The sequence below is a fragment of the Grus americana genome, chromosome 15, assembly GCF_028858705.1.
Source record: "Grus americana isolate bGruAme1 chromosome 15, bGruAme1.mat, whole genome shotgun sequence".
NCBI lineage: Eukaryota > Metazoa > Chordata > Aves > Gruiformes > Gruidae > Grus > Grus americana.
Window position 1 is genome coordinate 13,438,908 of NC_072866.1, and position 27,872 is coordinate 13,466,779.

General features: G+C 57.6%; 2 protein-coding genes across 10 annotated transcripts; one reads left to right on the top strand and one right to left on the bottom strand.

Annotated features, from left to right (window-relative positions):
• Positions 1-33: 33 nt before the first annotated feature.
• Positions 34-14,549, bottom strand: MAFK (MAF bZIP transcription factor K). 6 transcript variants are annotated; one of them, XR_008579344.1, is made up of 3 exons: positions 6,092-6,171; positions 4,097-4,958; positions 34-3,649 (listed from the first exon to the last, which is right to left on the bottom strand). XR_008579344.1 is itself a non-coding variant. In XM_054842355.1 (3 exons), the coding sequence occupies exons 2-3, from the start codon at positions 6,125-6,127 to the stop codon at positions 4,524-4,526; spliced, it is 471 nt and encodes a 156-aa protein (XP_054698330.1). In that variant the 5' UTR covers positions 6,128-6,171; positions 14,362-14,549; the 3' UTR covers positions 3,839-4,523. The 6 variants fall into 6 exon arrangements, 5 of the variants coding, with proteins under 5 accessions (XP_054698330.1, XP_054698328.1, XP_054698327.1 ...); XM_054842355.1 differs by lacking the exon at positions 34-3,649 and adding an exon at positions 14,362-14,549 and having other exon boundaries at positions 3,839-4,958; XM_054842353.1 differs by lacking the exon at positions 34-3,649 and adding an exon at positions 14,053-14,072 and having other exon boundaries at positions 3,839-4,958.
• On the top strand, positions 11,882-27,843 carry LOC129213035 (lysosomal alpha-glucosidase-like). 4 transcript variants are annotated; one of them, XM_054842344.1, is made up of 20 exons: positions 11,882-12,618; positions 18,203-18,740; positions 18,924-19,069; positions 20,045-20,210; positions 20,722-20,818; positions 21,882-22,001; positions 22,266-22,384; positions 22,453-22,584; positions 23,337-23,447; positions 24,241-24,354; positions 24,521-24,605; positions 24,970-25,087; positions 25,440-25,573; positions 25,697-25,848; positions 26,075-26,223; positions 26,314-26,455; positions 26,655-26,753; positions 26,880-27,044; positions 27,117-27,263; positions 27,503-27,843. In XM_054842344.1, exons 2-20 carry the CDS (start codon positions 18,213-18,215, stop codon positions 27,563-27,565), a joined length of 2,787 nt encoding a protein of 928 aa, XP_054698319.1. In that variant the 5' UTR covers positions 11,882-12,618; positions 18,203-18,212; the 3' UTR covers positions 27,566-27,843. The 4 variants fall into 4 exon arrangements, with proteins under 4 accessions (XP_054698319.1, XP_054698318.1, XP_054698317.1 ...); XM_054842343.1 differs by lacking the exon at positions 11,882-12,618 and adding an exon at positions 16,885-17,002; XM_054842342.1 differs by lacking the exon at positions 11,882-12,618 and adding an exon at positions 16,894-17,006.
• The last annotated feature ends 29 nt before the right edge of the window (positions 27,844-27,872 follow it).

Genomic DNA, 27,872 nt, shown 5'->3' on the forward strand with positions numbered 1-27,872 from the left:
GCTGACCATAGACCAGGGCAAGTCTGAAACCAGAAAATGCTTTATTGGAAAGGTACAAAAAAAACCAGTCACTGCAGCTAAATTTACAGCAATAAATTACGTTGTGGCTGTCAAGAGAAAGTAATGGACACATACACAGGGCTATTCGCCTTACAAACAGGAATCCACATTGCTTGGTATATCAATAATTTATTTTATAATAAAAAAGCAGCACAAAAATAAATATTGAAATGAAATTACTGAGTAACCACAGAGGATAGAATGAGCTGGTGATAAAAAACAACTTAAAACAGAAGACTTCTATCATTAAAAAAATGAAAGCAAGTATCCACCATCTACGGAAACACCCCAGCAGACTGAAATACAGACGAAGGAAAACAAATCCACATTACAAAAGTTTTTCATTTTTGTTTTGTTTCTTTTTTTTTTTTTTAAATAAAAACAATCATGACAATGAAGTTTAAATGATTCGAGAGAGAAAAAAAAAAATGCCACCTTCTCCTCCTCCCCGGGTCTGAGCCGTCCCATGGCCTGACCGCTCCGTGCTCCCACGGCATCGCGCCCAGCCCTGCCACAGCTCTCCTCTGCACCAGCTCACCCGCCGGCGCCTCGTCCCCTCCCCGGAGCTGCGGTGTCACCCACGTCTCTAAACTGGCGCTTTTTGCGGTCTCCTCCGGCAGACGGTAGAGCTGGGCAAGAGCAGAGAACGCTGACTTGCTTCAAAGGGATCTGGAGCTGCCCTGGAGGGAAAGGTTCCCCACTCCCAGTAGAGAGCACAGCAAACACGTCTACAGAGATGTCCCTCCCGGTCCCTGCCCGACGCTTTCGTCTTCTCCTGCCTCCCGCCCAGCCCGCGGTTCCCACGTCACACTGCGGATGGGGAGCAACCAAAGAAAAGCCAGGTTCAGGGGACAGGATCCCAGCACTCAAATCCAGAGCCCCCTCGGCAGGGCGGGACACATGCACACACACATACAAATTAAGAGGGGCAGAGAAGGGAGCCCCGGCATCCAAACTACTGCAGCAGAGAGACAAGCGAGAGGTACGGCTGCGGGGGAGCGTTGCCGGAGCCGCCTGGGCGACTCTGCAGGCAGCAACCAGCTCCCCACGCGGTGCTCGCCCTGGGTGTCAGGCTTGCAAGTGCAGGATGGAGAGGGAAAAAAAAAAAAGAAAAAAGAAAAAACCAAACCAAAACAAACAAAAAAAAAACCACAACAGAAACAAACCAAACTCCAGAGGAATGCAATGCGACAACCCCAAGCTGGAGGGCCCTCCAGGGCGGAGGGTGGAGGAGTTGGGTCTCCAACGCGGTCAACAGCTTTCGGGTCATTCCTCCCTCCACGTTACCTTGCAATTCTGATCCCTCTGTGGAAGTTTAGCCAGGACATTTCATCCCCCTCCAGGTCACCACCCAAGGAGCCCTGGACTGGCAATTTCTTTTAATAAAGATTTACAGTATCAAACTTGGAAAAAAAATTATTTTTTTTTTTTTACGAAAAATCTGTACGATAAAATGTATATAATTATATATTTATATATATATTTCTCTCTCTTTAAATATTTCCACGTGGTCCTTATGGATATCCAATATGGATTACCTACCATGGCTATGGTATCAACAGCTTTAACAACACCCAGGCCTCTTGTTCTTTATCGAGTGACCAGAGATTTAAGTGCCTACCGGCACTAAACTAGCAATCACTTGGACAAGCCTTTGGCACCCTTCCAAGAACTGGAAAAAAAGAAATACTTGGCCGCGAAGGAACTGCCACGTAAAGACATGTTTCTCAACCCATTCCAACAGCAAGACGACCCCACAGAACAAAGTTCGACCTCCGTCCCCCTCAGTGCGACTGGTCTGATTTCCCTGCTGCGGGGGGGGGGTCAAGGGCAGCCAGAGGGTGTTCCTATCTAGCCAGGAATGTTATGGAGCTCTGGAGCTGTTTTAAAGACTGGAAGCATTTGGGCATTTTTCAAGTCAACTGGCCTTTTTCATTAAAGTTTTCATTTAAAGCCCCAACAGTGCCAGGAGTCTCCATTTTGCCTGTTTTCGGAGGCACCTGTAAGGTCTGGGAAAGTTTCCAATGTTTGCGAGCTGGAGAACATGAGAGGACCAGGAAATGACAGTAACATCTTTCTCTTCCTCAGCTTCTGCTGTGGGAGTCAATAACTGGTACTGATACACAGGACATCGATCTGCCTGTTCGGAGATAGGGAGGGAGTGGAGGAGAAATGAGGTAACGCTAAGTGTCATCCAAACTCTACGTGTTGGAAAATCACTTGAAGGAAACTCCCTGCTCCCCTCCATAACACGTGGATCTGGCAGGGGTAACGAGCCTTCAGGAAGCGTTTCACTTACACCCTTTCTGGCTCAGTAAGGTCACGGATGTTGATGTTGAGGACTGAACGAGAACCAAGTCTGAGGTTTCTCTTTTCATTAACCTATTTCACAAAGGACCCTCCTGGGAAATCCAGAGACTCCGATGACAAGGTGAAAAAAAAAAAAAAGAAAAAAAGCAAGCTAACAACTTCTTCCAAAGACAAGTAGGGCTTCAGTAAATTTCTATAAACTTACTGCCATTCAAGGCAAGACAAAGCCTCAAACAACAAATTATACCGGGTGTGGGATGCCAGTTCACTGTCCCCTTTGCAACAACGGTGGCACTTGATTATTCTCTTTCAGTCCAAAACACTCATGAATTCTCCGTGATCTTTGTTTTCTGTTCTGGAGCCCAAATCCTCTAAGCTCTTCTCCTCATCTTAAACTTCAGCCATCTCATTCTCTTCTCACCTGTGTGACAACAGGCATCGTCCATTCCACAAGTCTCTGACCTGCCCTGCAAAACTCACAATCCCTTTTCTTTCCTACTTCAAAAAGAAAAAAATAACAACAACAAAACACACAAACATCAACATAGCTATTTTTTTTTTTTTTTTTACAGTGACCTGGAAACATTTGTCTTTTCAGTGCTGCTGCGCAACAGCAGAATCTCTCCTTTCCACTTCCCGCCTCCTGCCCATTGCCGAGCCAGAAATCCTTCTCCCAAACCGCTGCTCAGAGCCATACAAACGACTTCTCAATCCCAATTTTTCCATCCCCTACACACACTGATTTTCATCCTGCCCTCCATGCACCTCTTGGAACAATTCACCTATTCCCAAGAGAAAGCGTCAAGTTTCAGGGTCACATTCACACAGGTTGTCTGAACACTGAGGGTTGTTCACTGTACTCCTTAGATCCCAACTTCAGCGCCTGACACGCTACGGAGAGGAAAAGACACTTCCAGCTCCCGTCCGACCTCCCCACAGCCCTTCTCTGGTCACCAAAGACAGGTGAGCCCAGCTCTCCAGCTGGGATGTTCACTGCTAACCTACCAATGCTTTTGTCAAAGAGGAGGCTCTATAGCTTCTCTCCTCCCGTCTGAACGCTATTGCCCTCTAGTTACACTTCAGTGCTTTAAAAACATCTTTCCAAAATACTCTGCACAAACTCCTCCTCATAGTGCTGATCCCAGCAGAACTGTCCCACCTTCTCGCAGCCAGTTCTGCCTCCACTCGGTAATACTTGCAGCGTTTTTCCTCCTCGTCTCCCCTTCTCCTCCCCATCACACAGCTCTTCACAGCATTCACTGTGCCTCCTTCCCTTAAGCTTCAGGGAATCCAAGAAAAAAAAAAAAAAGCCACTACTTCAAGACTGCGGATCATTTGGAAGAAATAAACTGCATAAATATACCCAATTCACTGGCATACCGTAGGGAAGGAGCTATTGGGAAACTTGGGCTTGGAATAAAGGAGGCTGCAATGTAGTTTTTATAGGCCACACAGGTAATGGGGCATATTAAAATATGTAAAATATATATTTTTCCATATTTTAACAGCATGGATTGAAAACAAAAGGTTATTCCTAACGGGTGTGGTCAGACCCAAGCATTAGTCTCCGTCGTCCTCCCGCTCCCATCCATTCATAGCAGGGTGAAATCTAATCCAAAAAGCCTACATCCCTGCCCTCGTAATACCAGATGGAAGTGGGGAAGGTAAGGGAGACCCCTCTTACAGGGAGTAGGATGCCACTAAAGGAAACTGTTTTTTTCCATACTTTCATCTCACATGATGATTTCTAGGGTCCATCTGTTTCCTGGCTCTTGAGCATCATTCACGAAGACTCCGGAGGCTCCTCAGGTATCTTCTCCCAGCTGGAAAGCTGCCCACGGCTGAGAGGGGTTTGGGGAGGCAGGGGGAAGGAGGAAGCAGATCTTGCAACTTGTACTGCATACAGAGCTCAAATCCTGGACACGAGAGGTTGATGGAGTCACCAAGTCCAGATAGAAGCAGCCAGTTAAGTTCCCTTTCTAGGTTTGGGTTTGTTTTTTTTTTTTTTTCTTTTTTTTTTTCTCTACTTTTTGCACTTTTGGAAGAGAATTGCTAAAATACCAATTCTTGACGTGACCAAGGACTCCGGAACAATGCATAAGAGCCTTTTCCCCTCCCCTCTGAAAGGCTGCTAGTTCCCCACACCGAGGGCACTAGGATGCTGCTGAAAACGGCACAGAACTGGATGAGATTTCGGCTGATTTCACAATGGTGATGACACTGGTGGTGGCAACTTTGGTCGGGGTAATAGGCCCTCGCGCCACAGTACGAGCAAAGGTCTGGAGTGCTTCGTACTTGGAACGCAAGGCGTCCAGCTCTAGCTTCATGCTGCTGTTTTCTCTGGCCAGCTTCTCCACCTCTTGCTGCAGCTCAACCCGCTGCCTCTCGAGCTCCTCTTTCTGAGTCACACGCTTGATGCGGCAGCTGGCAGCGTAGCCCCGGTTCTTCAGCGTGCGCCTCCGCTGCTTCAGACGGATGACCTCCTCTTTGGTGAGACCCCTCAGGTGCTGGTTCAGCTCCCGTACGGACATTGACACGAGTTCATCATCACTCAGCACTGGGGCATTCTCTCCCGACTCCTCCTTTACCTGCAAATACCAACAGCACAGGGGTAGCAGCAACCCTATGTGAACAGATGTTCTGGACAGCGAAGAGAGACAGGCCACCCCTCAGCAATGTGACACCCCTACCTGGAAAACACCCCTGAAGCACTGTAGAGAGCCTGTGCTCCACTAAAACACCTGGGTAAAACACGACAGGGATTTGAGCACTGCTGTCGTCCGGGTTTGGGTCCCCCTCTTAAGGCAGAGAAAGCAGTGAGCCTTACACACCCAGTGTGAACCAGACAGTAAGATTTTTTTAGGAGATAAATATAACGTAGAGTGAAGCCCTTTGTGTTCCTTTGTCAAGACCCGGAATTCATACTGAATGCTACAGATGACACCTTTGGCCAGCATTACGCTGGGACATCAGTGCAGCATCTCAAAAGGAGAACAGCCACTTGCATGCAGGGTTTAATTCAGCATTTTGTGGCTTTTCCTTGAAGAATGCTCATCCAAGTAGTGAACAAAACCAAGCCCGCCTGAATTCAAGGACCACAGCCTGATTTGGTTTTCCTGGTGCACAGGCCAGACTCTGAAGTTACACGAGAAAGACACCAATGACTTGTGCCTTTTTCTCAAGCAGGTTTGCTGCCACAGTTATTTTCAGAACCTTTAAGGCATCATCCTTTTGTCTCTTCAGAGACTGCAGGACATCTGGAACAGAGAGCTAAGATGCTGGAAAGAAACCCCGACAACACATGCACAACCCATGCGTAGATCGCCACCAAGCCGGTACATCCGAGGCATTTACTGTCTCACAGATCTGAGATACCAGCTGAACACATCCTTTCCCCAGTGCCTCCCAGTCCTGAGAGTAGAAGTACTTCATTGACAGGCCTGGGAGCACTGGTTTCAGGATGCTGCCGATACCTGCTATAGTCAAAAGTCTCTTGGATAGCAACTGGGATACTCTAGCCTACGTCTCAGAGACTTTAGACTTCTTTCTGGGTATCTACCCTATCCTTTCCTGTAGCTAGTGGGAAATCGTATTGGCACCCATTTGTAAGAGTCTCTCAGAATGAAAAAGAACAGTCATGTACAACCAACATCACACAGAGCACGGTCCTGCAACAGCCTCCCCTGCCACCCAGCAGTGCCCATGTGGACTCCTTCCCTACCTTTAATGCCTTGTTCGGTTTGGGATTAGTCGTCATAACCTGAGCACAGTCTTCTGGACAAAACCGCTCAGAAATTGCAACTGGAAAAACAAAACAAGATTTTCAGGTCAATCTCAGAGATGAAGGTAGGAAGAAGATACACAACACACGGTCCAAACCCCCAACTCAACCACCATTAAAAGAAATAACCACGCGGTTGTTTAACGCACTGGGATGGATTCAGAGATCAGTTTACCTCATTCAGACACAAGAAAGAGAAACTTGTGTTGACAAGTGCATTGCCTTTTAACACTAAACACCTCATGTTTTGCTATTCGTTATGCTAAGATTAAGCAATGAGGATGGGGTACCAGCTCCCGCCTGTAAACACCAGTTAGCTAACCACCTTACACCATGCCACCCCTTCTCAAGGGGAGCGCAGAGCGTGGCCTCCAAGGCCCAGCCACTGGCTCACCTCCCTCCAGAGGAATCCCAGACGCTCAGAATGGCCTATTAGAGACTGAATTAAGAGTTACCTCCGCTCATAAAAGGCACTGAAAAGCCACAAGACAACAACTCCCTTCATTCTTATTTTGATTATTATTAACCCAGCACAAAATTGAATCGGCAACCCAGTAAGAAGCTGCCTGGTTTGTAACCTGCTTTCAGTGCCGTCCCCACCCAAAGGAGACGCTACCAGAAAACCCAAACAACAGAAACAAAAGCCCACCGATAGCAAAGCAAGGCAGGAGTTCGCCTCTCCCAGTACACCGTTGCTTCCCCATCGTCTTGGCCTCGGGCTGCGAGAGCTGACCTGCCTGATATTTCTAGTGTCGTGGAGGCACGTCCACCGACAGAGAGACCATCCCCTGCCGAGACGCTGCCCTTCACTCTCACCTTAGCCGGCGACTACACCCCTTCGATCAGCGCCTTGCAGAAAATCCACCTGCCCGCACCTCCACCCAAAATCTTCACCCTGCGGTGACGGCAGCACGGCCAGCCATTGGGTACCTACCGCAAGAGAGGTGACCGCAGCCGTGCCACCATCACAGCCTCTGCCTATCGCTCCCCCAGCGGGGAGGGTGCGAGGTACCAGTACCCCCCCCGATGCACAGCGACGGGAGGCTTCGAGGGTTGCACACCCGGCGGCACCGCAGAGCACACAGCCTGTCTGGCGGGAGTCCTCCCTCTCTCTTTCCCCCCCTTCTCCAGCCCAGCCCAAACCCTCCCCATTTCCACGTCTGCATCGTGTCACACATCCTAATCATTCATGAAAAATCCAGCCAAAGCATCCCAAGCATGATTCCCTTCTGATAGTTGCCATGGTGACCTTGGGAAAGTAGCCAACCCGGAGACAGTCGCCATGGAAACAGAGAAGCCCAAAAGCAATAATGACTTCAGGTCATGTCTGTGCAAAGACATCACGAGGTCGTCGGAGAGTAAACAAACTCATTCATATCTGCAAACAGGGGGCGGTGGGATTGAGGGGGGCATAAAGGTGGGGTGCAGGGACCGGCGGGAGCCGTGTGGGTGAAGGTGCTGGCTCAGCCCACGCTGCTGTCACTTGAATTTTATCAGTCGAGACACCTCATCGTCACACGACTTACGTAAAAAAAAAAAATCAAGATGAAGAGCATGGGGGGGGGGGGGGAAATCCTGTAAATGCAAAGCCATGAGATACTATCCTCGATATTAGGGAGTGTATTTAGGCGCCTCCTCTATTTTTAAGCCCGAGACAGCACAGCTCTCCATGTCTGGAGGAGGGACAAGGACAGCCGCACAGCGCACAAGCCAAGATGCTCTGTGATGAATGGACCACTTACAGCAACTGGTGCGCGCTGCATTTTCTAGAGCATCACCGAGTCCTTCCCTGCTCTGCTCCGGCACTGAACCCCACCCTGAGCACACCTCCAGCAGCTCCTGCCTCCTCACTGGGGCTGCTGGAGCAGGCTGGGCACAGGACAGGGGAGCAGGTCCCAGTCCCTGGCAGTCACCTCCGAGGGACGGGGATGCACCTGACCTCTGGCTGCTGCCACGCTGCGTGTTTCGCACGAGGGCTGACTGCAGGCAGACAGACAGAATCTGTGCGCACAGGCACCTCTTCAGACCCCAGCGCTGCCCTTTCGCCATCCATCGCTTCCCCTCCACACCGGGCGTTCGCCGCCCGCCCCTACCTCCAGGCCAGAGGCGCGGACGCAGGCGCTAGCACGGAGGAGGAAGGAAAAAGCTCCTCGTCTCAGCCAAACGGTCCCGGCGAGTTCAGGAGAGCAGAGGCGCTGCCAGTGTGTAAAGGAAACGGCCGGCAGCCCCCTCCCTGCAGACGCAGAGCGCGGCGGCCGCGCAGGCAGTTGGTGCCATAGTTATGCAGTGAGTCACCAGCTGTTTACAGAGTTTGAGAGCTCACATTCCCACAGCATCAGAAACTCTTCCTTCCCTCGGCATCCCCCCTCCCTTGCCGCCCCCATCCCTACAAGGAAAGGGGCACGCTGCTGTCCCGCTGGCACACTCCGCGCTGCTAAAACCGGAAAAGGAAAGTCAAAAAGGAGGGGGAGGCCGACAACAGACCCGTCACACCCACCGATTACACAAAAAGCCTTTTGATCCTCACCCAGCTCGTCTTCAAAGCGCTTTCCACGCCAGCCGATGGAAAAACTGAACAGGGCCGCTTGGCTGCGCGGAGATGGAAAGAAACGTAAAATATCGTGGAAAACAAGAGGCGAGGGGTGAGGTTGCCTCCGGTGGGGGTCAGCACGTGGGCTCGCCTGCCACCCCGAGCAATGCTCCAGCTCCACGTGACGAAACCCCTTCTGGTCACCTGTTGCTCCGTGTCGCCAAAGCAACATCTCCTTACCCTGCACATTCCTCGGCAGATGGCGCAGACGCCCTCGTGCTCAGTACGGGGTCTTGTGCCACACGCTTGTCTCCCCCTGCACGCGGAAGCACCCTGGATGGACCGGCACCCCTCCGAGATGGGCTGGGATCCGTCCTGTTGCACCAGGGTGATGCGCCAGAGCTGCTGCTCGCACCAAGGTGAGCAAAGAGGCTGAGGGCATCGTCAGGAATCGCAACGCTGGGCCCTCTTCAAACAGGGGTGGGAGACGGGGATCTGCCCCAACCCTAAGGGCAGGATTTGGTAGGGCAAGTAGAAATATTCAAACTGGCTCAAGTCTCGCACTCAGACACAAGTGCCAGGGTGCGTCTTATCTCCGCACTGGGTGAACCCGCAGGTGTGGTCTGGGCTCTGCTTGAAACCCATACAACACCACTTGCAACCCTGACCAACAGTCCTCCAGGGCCTCGGGCTCTGTCTCCATCTCCCCACCTACAAAATCTTTCCCATCAGGACTATTTGGGACTAATTCAGCTACCAACAACAAGCAAACACAATTGACAAGGCATCTCCCACAGTTAGAAGGCAAAACCCCATGATAAAATCGTAAACCATCCTGCAAACGTGTCGTATCCAGCAGCATCCCCTAAACATGCCGCACAGGGGTCTTCTGGGACCCTGCCTGCGATTTGATTACTAGAACCCTTTTAGTCTTTACCCTATTCCTGCCCTTCTTTTCTTAATTGCATTTGCTGCATCATGTCTAAAATTAGGAGCTCAGCTTTTTGGAACAAGGACCGCATTACATCTCTATTCTGTAAGCTGTACGACACACTTTGAACGCTACATAAATAAAGAGGCGAGTAGTAATACACCAAGTGTAAGGGGCAAAGGCTTTTCCCGTGCAGCTCCACGCTTGTATTTAAAGCGAGTGTTTTGACTGTGGGTTACATAAAGAGCCCTTGTAATCCTGCAATAAAGTTACCCATTGACAGCCCTGCCAATGCCCTCTCCCTCTCTCAGACAACTCCTATGGCCCCTGCAACACCCTCCCAAAAACCTGGAGGTCTCTGGGTGACGTCCCAAGCCTGACCACCTCAGCTTGGACCATCTAGAGATCCCCAGCTCCTCTGCTCTGGAAGGGGAAGACAGCAGAAAGCCTGGCTCATGCGGAGGTAGGACAGAGCTTTCCACACAAGGCTTGCAATTAAGAAGGAAAACATGCCAGAATGAGATTTCAGACTTTCCACGCTACAGGGCTTTCAAAGCGCGTTACGCATTAAGGAATTACTATAAAGTCATTGCTGACACCCGACAACTGCGGATGAACTCGAATTTTAAAACTCTTTCTACACTGAAAGACAAACCCCGGCCAGAACACGAATGCCTGGCAGACAGCCCCGCGAGTGTTTAGCTTCCATCCTCAGACACATACAGCAAACTGAAAACATGCAACCCTCACCTTCAGCCAGGCCAGCGATGACTTCCAGAGGGCAGAAAAACAGCGTAAGGTTCAAGCAGCGATGGCGATCTCTGCCATCGCGTCTCAATTCAGCACCGACAGTTACGCAGGGTTACTCTACTCATTCCCAAATGCAGCGATTTAATTCCCAGGCGACCTTTTCAGTAAAGTTACCCAAATTTCTCGTTTATCCACAAGCTATTCCCAGCTACACAGCGCTGCCCAAATGGATGTGCCTACCAAGGATAACATCAGAGCTGACAGGTGAACGGAACTACAGATGCTTCAATCTTCATCGCCGTGCCTCTGCCGCTCGGAGGCACGACACGGATTTCCAGCACATTGCAGCATGGCAGGCAGAGCACCATCCCTCTCCCCATCATTCAAAAAGCCATTCTCCTGCTCTGACAATCTTCACACATCCTGTAAGGCAGACTGACGCTTGTCACTCATTTGTAACGAGAGCGGGGAGGGACGGGCTGATGGTGTGAATCAGAGAGTAGAAGCATATGCGAGGCAATATATTTGACGTGAAGAGAGAGAAGACACAAGGAGGGGGTGAGTCACTGTTTACTGTTCTAGAGGAGCTCCATGCAGCCCTCGCCCAGCTGGCCAGCTTTCCATTTCCCGTATGGATCGGAACCAGCATCCAGCAGCAAAGAGGAGATTCAGGAACCTTCAGAGCACATTTGAGAGCTGCCAGGACACGGCTCTCTGAGGCGCTCTCTGGGGAAGCCTGGACACGGATCAGACAGTCTTCAGTGGTTTGGTAAACAACCTAGTCAGATGCTGCAGAAAGCCCAAGGCTAGGGAGCAGAGGATATGGAGTACCAGGAGGGTACGCCCGTGTGTCACCTCAGAAACTTCATGGAGGAGGTGGCTGGAGGGGAAAGGTACGCGGCAGACAGCCGTGGTACCGACAAGCACACAGCACTTTTTCCATCACACGCTTGTAAAATGCAGTGACAGAGCTACACCAGAATTACGCCTCAGCATCACCAGCCCAGAGATGCATCTCCCTCAGACAGCCAAGCTGAGCCACCGAGCAACAAATAACTTGCTCGGACGCACAGACAGATCCTGGGGCAGAGCTGGGATTCCTAAACGTGCCTGCTCCTGACCCCACGTGCCAGCCACCGAGTTGGGCATCTTCACCAACCGCTAATAATGGAACATAACGGCATCACTACTCAGGGTCCCGCAACATTGCAAAGCAGCAGGATTTGCTACGCAACCTGTCCCTCCACTGGGGAGGCTAGCAGCAGGGTAATCGCTCTCATTCCTGCCTTTTGAACCCCAGTTCTTGTGTTGATGGTCACAGAGCGCTGCATCGCTTTGTGCTTGCTTCATGCCTGGAAGACTCTCTGCCCGAGTTTGAAGATAGCCTGAAACAATAGCTCAGACAGAAGAGGAAACTGCCTGTTCATCTCTACAGGGTGCTGAGCCTGAAACTTCCTGATAATTGAAAGTGCTAGCGCTGCTCAAGTATTTCACAGCTGGATGTTTACAAAAATGATCAGTGAGTGTGCTTATCCCACAAACCCCGACTGCCGCGGGGGCCAGCGCTCCCAGCTGTCCTTTCTTCACTTCCCAAACATCTCACACAGCTAGAGATTTTCAATACCAAGTTCTGCAGCACATTCCACGCCATTAATCATCTTCCAACGTTGATGGAAATAAAAGTGTATCAAGCTGATCTGTATTTTTCCCTTTCAGGAGGCACACAGCGGTACTGAACTCCTTGCCGCAACAGATTGCCGAGCCGGGCGACGGCGCAGAAATGAGATAAAACATGACAAAGCACACTGTCCTTGACAGGCAAGCAAAGGGAAAAAAAAAAGCTAACAAATTTCTGCCTCGGGTTCAGAAACACTTGTGAAGCAGGGCACGAGCCTGGTGTAGTACAGTAGTAGTATATAACATCTAACACGGCTCAGGTACAAAGCCCTGACAAGCTCGGAGCCCACAGAAGCAGGCAGGGTGTCCCGACGGTGGGAGTGACCGCGTGCCCCAATCTTGCGGCAATCGCCCCGCTGCTGCCGGATCGCAGTCCGGCTCCTCCGCCGGGTACGAGGAGAGTTAACTCCGGTGCCGCTCAGCCCTGCGCGCTGCCATTGGGCAACCACGGCGTCCATCAGCTCTAGGAAGTGACTGCACGAGGAAGGCTTCTCTGCAGGCAGCACCCCGTACACACGGAAGGAGAGAGGAAAAAGCGGAGGAGCGCGCACCCCTTTCATCAGTGAGAAAAATCACAAGGTAAATTTGCTGCTAAAACCCTGAGAGCACCATGGCGCAACGTGCAGGGCGAGGGCGTGGGGCTGCGCTTCTCCACGGACAGGGCTCATAAAGACCGAAAGTGCAAGAAAAAGGCATGCAGCTTTCCGGAGGAACACTTTCCTCTTACCGGCTCCCCCCACCTCCACAGTCCCAGCTCAGCTTCAGGACTATGCTGGTGAAGGAGGGGGTGGCCAGGTAAAAGTGAAAATGGAGGCCTTTCCCTTTTCTGTAACAACTTTGCCCAAAGGGGGCTCGTTCCTAATTTGAGACCTCATGGCCTGCTTTCAGCAGGATCTGTAAAATAAATCCTCCACGGAGCAGCCCACGAGGGAAGGGAGCGGGCTCTCAGCCCGAGGAAGAGGAGGAAGAAGGAGGTCTTTCTCAAACAGACCCTGACACGCTGTGTGAGTTCGGAGATCTCAGTTCCCCTCGCTCATGGCCTGGATGTTTCCCCAGCTCATGTCGCCGCCTTCACCGGGAGCTCAGAAGAGGGTTCCCCCCACCCACCCCATTTCTGACTAAAGCCCCAAACCGTCCCACACCCACCACACAGTCACACGGCAGCGCCCACTCCCAGAATGTCACCGTCCCCTTTCCTCCCACCGACATGTCCCCGGGCGGCTGCAGAACACCCCATTTCCAGGGCTTCCCCCCCATCCCGCCCCTGCACACGCATCCCTCCCGCGGGCTCTGGGACCGGCCCGAACACACCACGCTCCTCTCCCCCTCTCAACCTCAACAGAAGCCGTGCTCGGGGGAGATAACCCCCCCTCCTCCCCACCACAGCCCTGACTCCCCCCCCCCCAGCCCAATCTGACGGGGACCGAGGAGCCCGCCCGGCGTTTCCCACCGGCGGCTGCTCCCGCCCGATAACGCGGGACAGAGCGCGGCTCACCGGGGCCGCCACCACGCCCGGCCACGGCCGCTGCCACGCTGCCCGGCACCGGCTGCGCCCCGGTTCCCTCCGTAGTACAAAAGCAGCTATTTTTAGACGGCGGAGCGCGCGGCGTCACAACAGGTTTCCTCACATGTATTTTAAGAGCCATTCAAAGGCAGAGGCAGGCTGCGCGCTCACCCTTGGGGGGGGGGGGGGGGGAGAAATACAAACCACAAAAAGCGAGGGGAAAGCATCACCCAGGCGCGGACCCGCCGGCCCCTCCCGGGGAGTCCCCGAGCCCCACGACCCCAGAGGTGCGGGGGGAGCCGCCTGCCCCGTCCCACGGAAGACTGAGCGACGCCGGCCCCGCGCCGGGCTTGAGGCGGCGGGGAAGGGACGACCGCCGGTCCCCGCCGAGCCCCCGCCCCACCGCGGCTGCCCCGGGGTGGCCGAACCGAGGGGCCGCTCTGCGGGCAAGGGCAGCGCTCCCCCCGACACCACCCCCGCTCCCCTCACGCGGAACGGCCGCCCCTCACCGCCGCCGCCCCGCCGGGGCCCACGTGCGCGCCGCCCGGCTCGGCCCGACCCGGCCCGGTGCGAGGGGCGGCGGCACCACGTGCCCGGCGCGGTGGTGACTCAGCACTTTTACCTCAGCCGCCCCGCCCGCCCGCGCCCAACCGGACCCGACCGGACCGGACCGAGTCGCACCGCACCGAGCCGCGCTCCCCGCCCCCGCCCCCCCCCGCCTCAATCGGCGGCAGCGCGCGGCCGCCCCCCCCCTCCCCTCCTCAGCTCCAACCCCCCCCCCCCCGCCCCCGCCCCACCGCGCCCGGGCGGCTCCTCACCTGCGTGCCGGCGGGAGCGCGCGCGCGCGCCCGGGGCGGGGGCGGCGGCGGGGGGCGGCGGCGGCGGGCGGCGGCGGGGGCGGCGGCGGGGGCGCTGCGCGGCTCCCTCCCTCCCTGCCAGCGAGTCCCGCGGACAACAACAAGCGCGGGGCGGCCCCCTCCCCCCCGCCGCGCCGCCGACCAACCAGCGCCCCCGCCGCTTCCGGCATGGCGCGTCACGCCGCGCGTCACCCCTCCCGGCCCCGCCCCGACGGCGACGCGTCACCCCTCTTCGGCCACGCCCGCGCGGTTCATTCATGGGGAAGGGCGCGGGGAGAGGGGCGGGGCGTCACCGCCGCCGTCACGTAGCCGGCGCCCCCTCTGCTCCCCGCGGCGGGCAGCGCCGAGCGCCGCTCCCCGGGCCCCCCTCCCCACCGCCGGGCTGTCCCCGGCTCCGTGCGAGCCCCTCTCCGAAACCTCCCGCTGGCCCGGCCCGGCCTCGATGGAGGGGGGGGCGCGGCGTGGCCGTGGGGTTTTGCACCCCCGCGGGTGGGTTGGTTTGCAGCGGGTCGGGGCAGGTGGCAGCGGGGGAACGTGTCGTGCGCACCGTGAGGCTCTCGGCGGTCATCGGAGGCGGTTTCGGTCCCCGGGCTCCGTGAGGCGGCCACCGGCAGGGCTTGCCCTCCTCCACCGGGCACCGGACCGGCCTTCGCCCCGCCACTGCCGCATCCCGGAGCCCCCCGAGCGCTGCCGCAGGGCCGGACCCTGCCCCGGGGCCAGATCCCGCAGCCAACCCTTGCTCTTGGCTTGTGCGATTGCGAGAGCTGCTAACACAACACCCTGACCCCAATGGCGTGAGGCGGCGTTTTGGACCCTGGGAGCATCCAACAATGATGAAAATGACTCAAAAAAAATGTAATAACACGGGTGGTTGACCAAAACCAACTGCCTCCATCAAAACCAGTCTCCCTTTGATTTTTTTGTGTTCATAACTATATTAGAAAATCCACGTCAACTCCGTGCAATTTGTGCTTTCCAGCCTCGGGGCCAAATATCCTCACTGGAGCAGATCTAAGGGCCGTATTTGAGGCTCTGAGCGAGATCCCGTCTTTCGCTGCTCCCTTTGCACAACGTGAGCTGCAAAACATGGGGAGCCCCACGTCTGGCACAGCCCCACGGGTCTGTGCGGCCAGAGCGAGCCCTGACAGAAGCGGGGTTCGGGCAGACGCACCTCCCTGCTGTTAAGAAAGTCCAATTTTTTATTGGAATTGAGCTAATGAGATGGGTTAAAGCTGCCAGGCGATGGCACGAAGCTGCTGCCCGGTGTGACTGCAACAGCACTGGCCTTCACTTTTCCCAGATTTGCAGATTCTGGCTGAAAACCTGCCCCAGGTGCTGGGATGGGGTGAGCTCAGGGTTGGAGGGCAGATTTCAGCCATCCCTGTGGTCCTTGCTGATGCCTCTGAGGATTTTCTCCAGACCTCCTTTACATCCCGGGGGGGTCTGGTGGCTCAGAGAGCGAAGACAAGCAAGGAGAGGGGTGCTGGTGGTGGGAGCCTTGGGGCCACCGATGTCCCCAGCACGGCCACCTGCCCCTGTGCCCTCTCTGGGTGGTAATAACCAGGAGTGGCCTGAGTCATCCTGCATCATCCAAGGCAGACATGCATGAGATGGTGGTCCCCAAATGCAGGAGGGACGGGCTGGCTGTGTCCTGGGGGGGGGGTCTCACCCTCCATGGTGACAGCCCCATGCATGGGGCTCACCGGAATTAAGGTATTTTCCCTTGGTTTTGCAACAACATGGGTTTGACAGATCACATACGGCATGGGGGAAGTCGTATCTCCTGAAATTCTGTTTCTGAGGGAATTGCCCTGCTCACAACAGCTCTTACTTTTTGTTTTCATTCCCTGGGGAAAGCAACTGTGCTCCAAAGGTCTGTTGTCCTTTGCTGCTGATCTTTAGACTGCAGTGGCCTTCGATAGTAAACAACGAGCAACTCTCCGGTCCCCTGAGAATGGGAAAGCCTGGACAGGGAGCACACAATTATATACGCTCATTAACCAGATGAACAGGAGTGCATGGGAGACAGGACCTCTGGTGCAAACGTGGATGGAAAAGGGGCTTTGTTTTGGGAAGTGTGGGGTTTTTGTGGGTCTAGCCCACCCACTGTGTGCTCAAAACACGTCCGGCATCACGATTCCCTGAAGCCACGGTGCAGGATTCAGCACAGGCACCTCTTGCATGCTGCTCTGGGTACAGCACTCTCACCCTAAAAGCAGGGCAGATGCATTAAAACTCTGGGTTTTGAGACCCTGCATGCATCCAGGCTGGGGAAAATCTAAAAAATCGCTAATCTCCCATATTCTCCGCCTTGGGGCTTTTGAACAGCATTGAGTGTAGATACATATATTAAAAAACCCAACCAAACAAACAAAAAAAAAACCAGAAAAAACAAAGCACACAAACCAGAGGAGCGAGCTGCTGAGAAGTCGCCGGAGAGGCGGGTCTGGAGGCGCTGCTACTAGAGAGGGGCGGTAAGAACTGGGCGTCTTGTAGGGTTTTTACGGTGGAGCAGGCAGAGCTGCAGCGGCTGGGAGCCCTGCCTGCTGCCTGCCTGCTGCCTGCTGCCTGCCCGCAGCCACAATGTCAAGAGGAGACACGTGTATGTAAGCGCCTGGCATGACCGGAGCGGGGCCCAGGCAGGCCGGGCAGGGGGGGTCCCGGGGTGCGATGCCTCCCCGGGCCGGGCTGGGGACTCCCCCCGGCCGCAGGCGCTGGCTGTACCCCCCCCCCCCGACCCCCCACCCCCCCGGTGCCACCGCTGCGGGGTGTCATCGCGGGGCGGCCTGGCATGAGCATGGGTGCATGGGCTGATGGCATGCCGACGTCCCCGGGGTTCGCACGACGGGTGCGACGCTGCTTCGCCGGCCGCGGCGGGTGGGTGCTGCCGCCCCCGGTGCCACCCACGCGTGGGGAAGCGACCGGCGATTGCATAAGGCTGAGGCGCTGCGTGGGGCAGGCGCTGCCGCCCAGGGGTGGCTTTAGAGCCAGGCCCCGGCAGGTTGAGCCATTTTGGTGCCGGAGCTGTGGGGAGGGCTGACGGGGAATAAAATCTGTTTGTCGGGGAGAGCCGTTTTGCTGAGCTTTTGCAGATTGCAGGGTGGGGGAGAGCAGGGTCTGAGTGCGGGGACTTGGGCAGGAGATGGTGAGAAGAAAGTTGTATCTCTGATTTTAGGCGCTGGGATCTCCTAAGTGTGGTGGTCTCCTCCACTTTATGGTCTTGGAGATGTTTGCTTGAGAGGCTGTTAAAATCAGATTTTATCAGTGGGAGGCAAAAACTGACAGCATGTTCCGCGCCATCCTAAAACCTCTGACTCAGGGCTTGGGGTGCTGGCAGAGGATGCTCCTCAGAGCAGAGGATGCTCCGCACCTTGGAACCGCAGTTCCCAGCACCACGGCTCTGCTCTGACGGGCAGAGGGAGCTTGGTTTTGCTTGCAGCTTCCAGAAACGCTGCAGCCTATAAATTCAGTCCTGGAAAAAACTCCTTGAGGGGCTACTCTGCTACCCCGCGAGAGCAGGTGGGGTTCAGGCAGATGGCACTTTGTCCCTTGGGGCTGCAGGAGAGTCGCGAGGCATCGTCTCCCCACACCCCAGCAAGGTCAGGACCATCCTTTGCCGAGTTCACTGCATACATCTAAGCTGAGGGTGTAGACGTCACGGTGCAGGGTGCCAAGGCGGGCAGAGGTAGGCAGGCTCTGCCTGAACCACGGGCAGCAGGAGCGGGGAAACCTTCCCTGAGGCTTGGGCGAACTCTCCCCCTCCAACTCCTTCACACCTGCCTCCATCTCTCCCTTTCTCCAGCACCAGGACGATGAAGTCGTACCAGAAGCTGACGACAGCGGTGCCACAGCCGGCGGCATGCTGGGTGGAGGAGGAAGGGGCTGCCCCGACACCCGCCGGCCGTGGGAAGCTGGCCCCGTGGTGGGTGGGCAGTGGGCTGCTGGTGGCCGCCGTGCTGCTGAGTGCCATCACCGTCTGGGTGCTGCGGCAAGTATCGGGGGGCTGGCCCGGACCCATGCTGCCCCCCAAATGTCTCCTGGTACCCGAGAGCCACCGCTTTGACTGCTACCCGGAGCGGCGCGTGGTGGTGACCCAGGAGCTCTGTGAAAGCCGGGGGTGCTGCTTCATTGAGAGTCCCCCGCTGGCGGGGGGCAAGCGGGGGGTGCCCTGGTGCTTCTACCCCCCTGACTTCCCCAGCTACACCCTGGAGAGCCTCAACCAGACAGCGCTGGGCATGGTGGGGCTGCTGGTGCGGAGGGAGAAGGCCTATTACCCCCGGGACATCGAGATGCTGAGGCTGGATGTGGAGTTTGAGACCGACACACGACTGCACATCAAGGTGAGCGCCCCACTGACTGTCCTCCAGCGCTCCTCCTGCACCCCTGCACCCTCCATCCCACAGGTCCCCTGCTCAGACCGAGTCTGGAATCTACTTTCCTCCAGGCATGGCTTCAATGAGCATCTCCAACCCTTTGCCCTCTTGCTTTGCTGGTCTTTAAAGCACTTTTTCTCCCTTTTACAGATAACAGATGCGGCCAACCCGCGGTACGAGGTTCCCCTCGAGGTTCCCCGGGCGATGAAGAGAGCAGAAAACCCCATCTACAGCCTGGACCTCTCCCGGGACCCCTTTGGGGTGCTGCTGCGGCGCAGGGCGACAGGGACGGTGCTGTAAGAACCCACCTCCTCCGCATCCCGCAGCGGGTGGGGGAAAGCTCATCCCACCCTAGGCAGGCTCCAGCACATTTCCTGGAGGATTTTCCTTAGGGAAAACCACACTGCGGGATCTCCAGCCAATAATTACTCTTCGTCTTCATCTTTCCAGTGGTGCTCACGTGGGGATGTGGCAGCACGTGGCTTTCCAGCCCCACGGGCTGGCCATGTGCTTGCTGTGGCTGTGGCAGGGCTGGGTGGGATCAGCACCTCTCAAAAAAACCTCCCAATGCCCTAATTCCTCGCCAGGCCCTACAGCAGCCAAACATTGCGCGGGTCCCGAGCACGCCACCAATAAGGGACCTGGTGGCTCTGAAGGGAAAGGGCCACTGAAGGGTTGTGGCTTTGCCTGTTTCACCCTGCTTTTGGGTTTCCCTGGCTGTCTGAGCTGCAGGGACACCCCCAGCTCCAGGCTTTTTGTGGAAAAGGACTGCAGGTTGCTTTGCTGCGCTGCTCTCGGTCACCTCCATGGCTTTGCCCACACTAAGTCATTGGTGAGCACCAACGGCTGGTCGATGTATGGCCAGGGTGTTTTGAGATCCCATCCTTTCCTCCTCCTTCCCGTTTGCTGGCGCCTGTGGTCTGTACTTTACTTGGGAGCTGCTTATCAGTGACGCCAGGCTGAGAAACCTCACCGCCGCATCGCCTCGGTGGTTAATAATAACCTGGGTGGAAACTTCTGGTGTCAAAGGCAAGGCTGTGCTGCCCTGGCCGGGCTGGTTCACGCTCAGGCTGTGCCTCGCGTCCAGCCAGACCCAAATTTGCCGCCTGGGCCAAAGTGTTGGGGCTGGATGCAGGGTGGGCCATATGCTGCCGTGCTGGCCCTTGAGATGCTTCGAGAGGGAAGGGGTCAATTGTTGGTAGGCAAATGGATCCAGATGGACCCCAGCATCCCCTCTTGACTCTCTCTCTCCCTCGGTCTCACCCCGGCAGGCTCAACACCACCGTGGCCCCCTTGATCTTCGCTGACCAGTTTCTCCAGATAGCCACATCGCTCCCGTCCAAGTTCCTCTACGGGCTGGGGGAGCACCGTGGCACCCTTCTGCACAGCCTGGACTGGAACACCCTCACGCTGTGGGCACGCGACGTCCCCCCCACGGTACCATCTCCCCCATCCCCACAGGGGTGCAGGGGGCGAGGATGGGGGTACCGCTCCTCAATGCATTGGACAAACCCTGGGAAAACGTGGCGGGGGGTGGGCAGCAGCACTGGGACAGGCAGGGGGTGGTCGAAGCCGATGGGCAAATATGTGCTGGGGAGGATTTCAAAGCAATTGCAAAACGCTCTTGGCACTCCGAGGGCCCCGGGTGTTTTCCGCTCCACCCTGCCACTCGTGCAACAGGTTGCAGCGAGGCAGGATGTTCCCCCCTCGCCCAGCCCAGCTCAGTAGCAGCCCCCGAGCTGTGAGGGAGAAGCAGCCTCCCGTGGCCTTCAGCGCCAGCTCTGGAAACCATCCTCATCCCGCGCTTTGTCCTCCACGGAGGGTGACAGGTGCCTGGTTAGGTGGTGGCAGCAGATGCAACTCGGGGCCGTTTATTCGCCCCCAGTGATGCAGGGCTCTCCCGCTTTGCCTGGGAGCTGCTCTCTCACCCGGCACCTCCTCTTTGCAGGAATCGTTCAACCTCTACGGCGCTCACCCCTTCTACCTGCTGATGGAGGAGGGCGGAGATGCTCACGGGGTTTTCCTCCTCAACAGCAACGCGATGGGTAGGTGACCCAGGGGACCCTGGCTGGCTTGTGCCTGGAGGATGACCCGGCAGGTGGGGACAGATGGGAGCTGCTGGAGTGGCCGCTTTGGGAACTTGGGGCGAGAGGAAGCCGTAAAAGGGAAAGATGTGGTTTGATGGCTCCGTTATTGAGCGTAGCCATCTGTTTCCTGGCTACAGCGAGGCTCTTTAGCAACTGCCGAGCAGTTTAACCACACGCCCAGCTGCCGAGTTGCCGTCGGAAAAGCAAGTCCCTCGCGTGCAGGTCCATGCCCATTCCCATTCCCCCTCCGCCCAAAACGGCTTTGCCCCCAGGCCCAGCGGCATGGCACGGCTGGGGCGCAGCCGGGGATGCCATCTGCCGCCCACGCTCTTCCCAGCTGTGCTCTGCCAGCTGCGGCCGTGGGATCCACCCGCGTGTGCCAGCCGATAACGCAGCAGCTCCCGCGGGCTCCCGTCGTGGGGACGGCACCAGCGACCACCCGTCCCTCCCAGCAGCCGCCGCTTGCAGCCAGCTGGGACGATGCCGTGCACGCCAGGGCTCTCGTAGCTCCAGCTGCGCTGGGCTTTATTGCAGCGATGCTCCCGAGGAGGAGCTCACAGGAGAGCACGGGGGAGATGCAGCTACCCGAGCTGAGGTTCAAGGGCTCATTTGTGTGAAAAGCCCTTTCCAGGAAAGCCCTTGCTCCCTCATGCTCACTTGTACATGTAGCTCTTGGTTCACTTAGGAGGGGATTTTGGGGGAGGATGTGAAGGAAAGCCCTGCTTGTGCTTGGTCTTGAAGTGAAAGCTGGGAGAACGGCACGGCTTTGGGTTTAAAGACCAAATTTTTAACATAGCGAGCCCTCTCCCCACGTAAAGTAGTGATCTCCTTGGGCTGTGATGATTTAAGCCTCTAGACACCCATTTAGCATCCGCTGAGCGCAAGGGAAGGTTTTCTCCGTTCCCCTGCCAGAGCCTGAGTGTTGCCTGTGGCACTGCCTGGTTCCTGCCGTGGGGGTCGGGGTCTGGGGGTCGCTCCCCGGTTCTCACTGTCTCTTTCTCTTTCCCCCTCCCCTGCAAAGAGGTGGCCCTGCAGCCTGCTCCGGGCCTGACCTGGAGGACCATCGGGGGGGTGCTGGATTTTTACATCTTCCTGGGGCCCGATCCCAACATGGTTATCCAGCAGTACCAGCAGGTGATAGGTAAGAGTCTGACCCCCGACGTGGCCATCTGCGGGCACCTTCCCCACACCCCCATCCCTGTCTCACCCCAGCTTCACCACGGTCCCCAGTCCTCCCGGTTGGGGAGCAGTTAGCGGTCCCCAGCCATCCCATCCCCAGCCCTCCCAGCACATGGGGGGTCAGCAGTTACTTCCTTTCCTCCTTCTCCCCATCCCCTCCCATCCTTTTGAGATGCTGCTGTCATATTGGGACACTTCCATCTGTGCTGCCGCTCTCCCGCTGCAGGTTTCCCAGCCATGCCACCCCTCTGGGCGCTCGGCTTCCACCTCTGCCGTTGGGGCTACGGATCCAGCAACGAAACCTGGCAGACCGTGAGAGCCATGAGGAACTACCAGATCCCCCAGGTAATGCCCCAGACCTGTGGAGAGGGGGTCTGGACTCTGTCCCCCATCCCTGAGCCTCTGTCCCGCAGGATGCACAGTGGAATGACATCGATTACATGGATGGGTACCGGGACTTCACCTTTGATCCCCAGAAGTTTGTCTCCCTCCCCTCGCTGGTGGAAGACCTCCACAAACATGGGCAGCACTACGTTATGATCTTGGTACTCCCCTTCCTCTCCCCCGTCCTGTCTTTGCTGCAGAGCTGGGATGCAAGGCAGAGGTGTAAGGGATGCTCGTGGTCCCAGCTGATCACCCCCGGCCCTGGGGATTTTTAGCTGAGGTCGGTCTCGAGTGCTGGGCAGGCAGCTGTGAACTGCCACTGGAAATCCCCCCTAATGCAGGGACCGCGGAGCCACAGGCCGGGTTCTCGTGCTGTGCTGCTGTCTGTACAAGGATGCCCCTGTCCCCCATGGGCAAAAGAATGGAGGAACTGTGGGTCAGGCTGTTCAACTCGTGGGTGCTTGATTCGGGTGCCCCCACATCCCCACGAGTGCTGGGATCTCGTGACCCGGCTGTGATGTCCCTTCTCTCCGCGAGGAAAGGGGGTGCGGGTTCTGCTTGCTGGGGGCAGGGGGGACCAGGGGTCCTGGGGATGGAAAGGTCAGGTTCCCTCCCTGTTGTAGCGCGAGCCTGGCTGTGACCTGACGTTTCTTGCATAAGCGCAAGAATTCTTATATTTGTCCCCCCCTCCCCAAAACGCCCTAACGGGTCCTGGAGACTTGCAGAAGTGGCATTTTAGAAAATATGCCTGGAAGTGTTGAAGCAAGTTTCTGTTCCCCTTGGGGGAAACAGCCGCCGCATGTGGGCTCTGGTTGACCCCGTCCGGGTTGTGATCTCTGAATCACACCGACCTGGCAGGGGGAAGGGGCCACGGTCTGCCGGGAAAGGCGCTAACCCTCTGCTCCATCCCCAGGATCCCGGCATCAGCAGCACCAACCCTCACGGCTCCTACTGGCCTTTCGACGAAGGCTTGAAACGGGGCTTGTTCCTCAACACCACCCAAGGGCAGCCGCTCATCGGGCAGGTGAGGGGGGAAACCCCAGCCCTGCGGGGTTGTGCAATAGCAGGGTTGGGATTTCGTCCCTCATGCTGGAGGGAAAGCCAAGCGGCTAAGGAACCTCTCCGGGATGATTGCCAGAGCCTGGCTCAGCCCTCGGCCTCACGTGTCACCTCCCGGCGTCTCCACCGGCCCCGGGAGCCGGCCCCTGCGCCAGCAGAGGAGCCCGTGGAAGTCATATGAGCTTAACTGAGGCAGCGGTGCTACCCAAGGCTGGTCATCTGATTTCTCTCCCTTCCCGTTTTTGGGGTGAAGGAAGGTTGTCCGTGATGGACATGTGCCTCCGGATCCGCTCCGCAGTGGTTCCCCCCCGCCCCGGTTTGTCCCCTCCTTTCCCAGCCATTTGCTCCCACCGGCTCTCCCTCACCGTCTACAAGGAGAGGGCTTTTAATGCAGCCTGAAAACGGGGAAAAACAAATTGGCTAAAATTCCTGGAGTGAGGCAAAGTGCAGAGAAATCACAGCTCTTCCCTGGCGTGCCCCGGGTGCAAGCAGAGGCAGAGCAGCCGCCCCATCAGCTGCTGCTGCCCACCCGGCTGCGGGGGGGTCCGCAGCACCCTGAGGCTCCCGGGTACCACGGAGGCAGGAGGGATGCTGCGCATGCAGCATCCAGCACTCAAACCCCAATATTTTCTGGTTTATTGCCCATTTCTCCCCTGGGTCCTTCGGCATGCTCACAGCCCTGTGGCACCCTGTTCCCCACGGTGGCCCCCCACAAGCTGCCTGCCTGCTGAACCCGTGGTTTTGTGGTGTCCCCGCAGGTCTGGCCCGGCTTCACTGCCTTCGCAGACTTCTCCAACCCGGACACGCACCAGTGGTGGCTGGAGAACCTGCAGCGCTTCCATGCCCACGTGCCCTTCGATGGCCTCTGGATCGTGAGTCCCTCCTTGCCCCCCCGGGTCCCTCCCGGCCGTCAGCTTGGCTCGCACCCAGTGTGTGTCCTGGCAGGACCGTCTGTCCCTCAAATGCAGCTTTTCCAGGTTTCACTGCTAATCCCCAAAACCTCCCCCTTGAAAACGCTCTGCGATTTTCGTTGCTTAGGACATGAATGAGCCGTCCAACTTCATGGATGGGTCTGAAGACGGCTGCCCCCCGGGAGAGCTCGACAGCCCACCGTACACCCCGGGTAAGGAGCGAGATGAAATACAAGGCTGGGCTGGCAGGTACCGCGTGCTTGGAGATCGCTGGCAGCCGAGTCCTGTGGGAGGAAACCATTTTTAAGAGACATCATGTCTCTGTTTTACACCCTGAATGTCTCCATCCCTATTGTGTGTGCCAATATCTGTGCTCAAGCCTTGCACGCTTGTCAGGGCCATGTCAGGGTGCAGGATGGGACCATCTGCTTGAGCCATTGGCCCTGGGTTGGCCGCGATGGCTGGCTTCTGTGTGCGGGAGGGCTGGCCCAGAGGCAGCAAGCGTGGGGGGGCAGTGTCCGCGTCCCCTGCACCCCCCCACCGCCACGTCCCAATGGGGTCTCTCCCTCCTGGCAGCCGTGCTGGGCGATTCCCTCTCTGCAAAGACGGTGTGTGCCTCGGCGAAGCAGAAAGCCTCGGTGCACTACAACCTCCACAACCTCTACGGGCTGATGGAAGCCAGAGCCACGGCGAGGTACCCAGCATCCTGCTTCCTGCCGACCTGGGCATGGGATGGGACAAAATCCTGCTGCTCGGGGCTGTGTAGGAAGAGGACAAGGATTTGAGTGCCTGACCCAAAGGGGAGATGCTCTGGCTGCTCACAGCCTCCAGGATGGGAATAACCCAGCAGAGGAGGGGAGCCAGCGCTGCTCTGGGAGGGATGGGTGGATGAGGCCGGTCCTGGCGCTGAGCCTTCCCTGTACCGCTCGGGTGCTGCAGGGCTGTGGTGGGGCCGGACCTCTCCCTGCACTTCTGAGGGATGAGGAGTACTCCTGGTGCTGGGCTGCTCTCACCTCCTGCTCCTGGCTCTCACCGTTGTCTTCCAGCGCATTGATCCAGATCCGGGGGAAGCGCCCCTTCGTCATCTCCCGCTCCACCTTCCCCAGCCAGGGCCGGTACTCGGGGCACTGGCTGGGTGACAACCGGAGCCAGTGGAAGGACATGTATTATTCCATCCCAGGTGGGTGGCACGGGCTGCGTGCAGACTCCCCCCCGACCCGCACCCCCAGCTCCATCGAGCTTTCTGCTTGTTCGGAGACATCTCCAAAACTCCCTGCGCCCTGCTGACCGTCCCTGCCCTCAGGGCTGCTGAGTTTCAGCCTCTTCGGCATCCCGCTGGTCGGGGCGGACATCTGCGGCTTCTCCGGCAGCACCTCGGAGGAGCTGTGCACCCGCTGGATGCAGCTCGGTGCCTTCTACCCCTTTGCTCGCAACCACAACACCCAGAACGAGAAGGTCGAGGGCAGCGTGCCCGGTGGGAGGCATCCTAGGGGTGGGATGCGGGATATGGGATGCGGGATGCGGGATGCGGAATGGGGATGGGGGATGTGGGATGTGGGATGTGGGATGTGGGATGAGGGATGTGGAATACGGGATGCAGGATATGGGCAGGCAAGGAGTAGCGGGGATGCGTGGTGGGGATGGGGATGGGGCACCTGCTGACTCCTTGCATCTCCCCCAGGCCCAGGACCCGACGGTGTTCAGCCCCGCGGCGAGGACGGCCATGAAGGACGTGCTGCTGACCCGCTACTCCCTCCTGCCCTTCCTCTACACCCTGTTCCACCGTGCCCACCTGCAAGGGGACACCGTCGCCCGGCCCTTGTTCTTTGAGTAAGAGCATCCCTGCCGGGAGCTGGGGAGATGCTTTGGCTGGAGCGTAGAGAAGCAGCCGATCCGAGCGGCGTCTCCATCCCACCGCAGGTTCCCCTGGGATGTGGCCACCTTGGGGCTGGACAGGCAGTTCCTGTGGGGCCGGAGCCTGCTGGTGACACCGGTGCTGGAGCCTGGGGTGGACTCGGTCACGGGCTACGTCCCCCGAGGCGTGTGGTACGACTTCTACACGGTGAGGAGCACCGCGGTGTTCGGCTGGGGGCCATGTCGTCCTCGCTCAACCGTCTCGGGGCTGCGGGTGGGAAGCTGCGGCTGAGCCCTGCAAGCCCCATTGGAGGAAGGGGTGGGGATGGCTGCTCCCTGGCCCCATGCCCGAGCCCCCTGCCATGCCCCTGACCCCCTCACACCCGTGTCTCTCACCGTCTGCCCAGGGCTCCTCGGTGAACAGCAGCGGGGAGATGATGAAGATGTCAGCTCCCCTGGAGCACCTCAACCTGCATGTCCGGGAGGGTGCCATCCTGCCCACCCAGGTGAGCACCCACCCATCACCTCTCTGGGGGCTGTCCAGAGCCTGTGTCCCCCCACCAGCACCTCAGCTCCCAGACCCGTGTCCCAGGTGCTCGCAGCCCTACAGCACCCACGTCTTTGAACCTCAGAAACCGGCGACCACCAGCGAGGCGACCCAAGGGAACCCCCTGCGCCTCATCGTGGCTCTGTCTTCGAGTGCCACTGCCTGGGGGGACCTCTTCTGGGACGATGGCAAGAGCCTGGACACCTTCGAGCGGGGCAGCTACTCCTACCTGGTGTTCAACGTCACGCAGGTGGGACACAGCGGGGAGGGCAGGGGTGGGGGGTCCTGTGGCACCTTGAGCTCATGCCGTCCCCTCCCACAGAACATCTTCACCTCCACTGTCCTCCATGCCAGCACCGAGGCCACTGAGGTCACCATCAGCACACTGAGCATCTTTGGGGTGCGGGAGCCGCCCAGCAAGGTCCTCCTGAACGGCCAGGAGAAGCCCTTCTCCTACCTGAAAAACCAGGTACAGCCCATCTCGGGGTGCCCTGTCCTAGGAGTCCCCATCCTGGGGGTCTCCATCCCTCCTCCCCCAGCCCTTGTCACAGCGTTGGTGGCTGAGGAGGTGGGTGAGGGCTCCGGGGTGGCTCTTCCACCATGTCGGGGTTCAGGGGGAGCAGAGCTCAGCTGAGCTGGGTAGGGAAAAGGATGCTCTGCACCCCCCTGCCGAGACCGTACCCCAAAACGTCTCCTCTCCTCCTGCAGGTTCTCACCGTGAGCAACCTTGGCCTCAGCCTCAGCCAGGGCTTCTCCCTGCAGTGGCTGTGAGGGGGGGCCGCGGGGTCACCCCCACCTTGCCGAGACCACCCGTCCGGGAGCTGCTGGATGCTCCATCCCTCAGGGCCAGGGTGCTGCCGCGGAGGGGCGGTGGGCACCGTCACCCGCTGCTGTGCAGCCCCCCCGCCAGCACGGCTGGGGACGGGGGGCACGGGGAGGGGGGGGCTTGGCCGCCGGGTGTCCCGCGCGTGGTCCCGGGTGGGCGGCGTGGGTCGAGCTGTGGGTGCCCGTGGTCCCCTGCTGCAATAAAGGCACGTGGAGAGCTTGTCCCGGGAGCGTGACGTGTGTGTGTGGCGGG

Excerpts from the sequence above, each read along its gene's own strand:
- LOC129213035 (XM_054842342.1), top strand. The coding sequence starts at position 16,984 with ATGTCAAGAGGAGACACGTGTAT. Across the intron at positions 17,007-18,202 it reads TCAAGAGGAGACACGTGTAT|CACCAGGACGATGAAGTCGT; the intron begins GTAAGCGCCTGG and ends CCCTTTCTCCAG. Across the intron at positions 26,754-26,879 it reads GTGCCATCCTGCCCACCCAG|AAACCGGCGACCACCAGCGA; the intron begins GTGAGCACCCAC and ends TTTGAACCTCAG.
- MAFK (XM_054842350.1), bottom strand. The coding sequence starts at position 6,855 with ATGGGGAAGCAACGGTGTACTGGGAGAGGCGAACTCCTGCCTTGCTTT. Across the intron at positions 6,172-6,800 it reads CCTGCCTTGCTTTGCTATCG|TTGCAATTTCTGAGCGGTTT; the intron begins GTGGGCTTTTGT and ends TTGTTTTTCCAG. Across the intron at positions 4,959-6,091 it reads AACCGAACAAGGCATTAAAG|GTAAAGGAGGAGTCGGGAGA; the intron begins GTAGGGAAGGAG and ends TGGTATTTGCAG.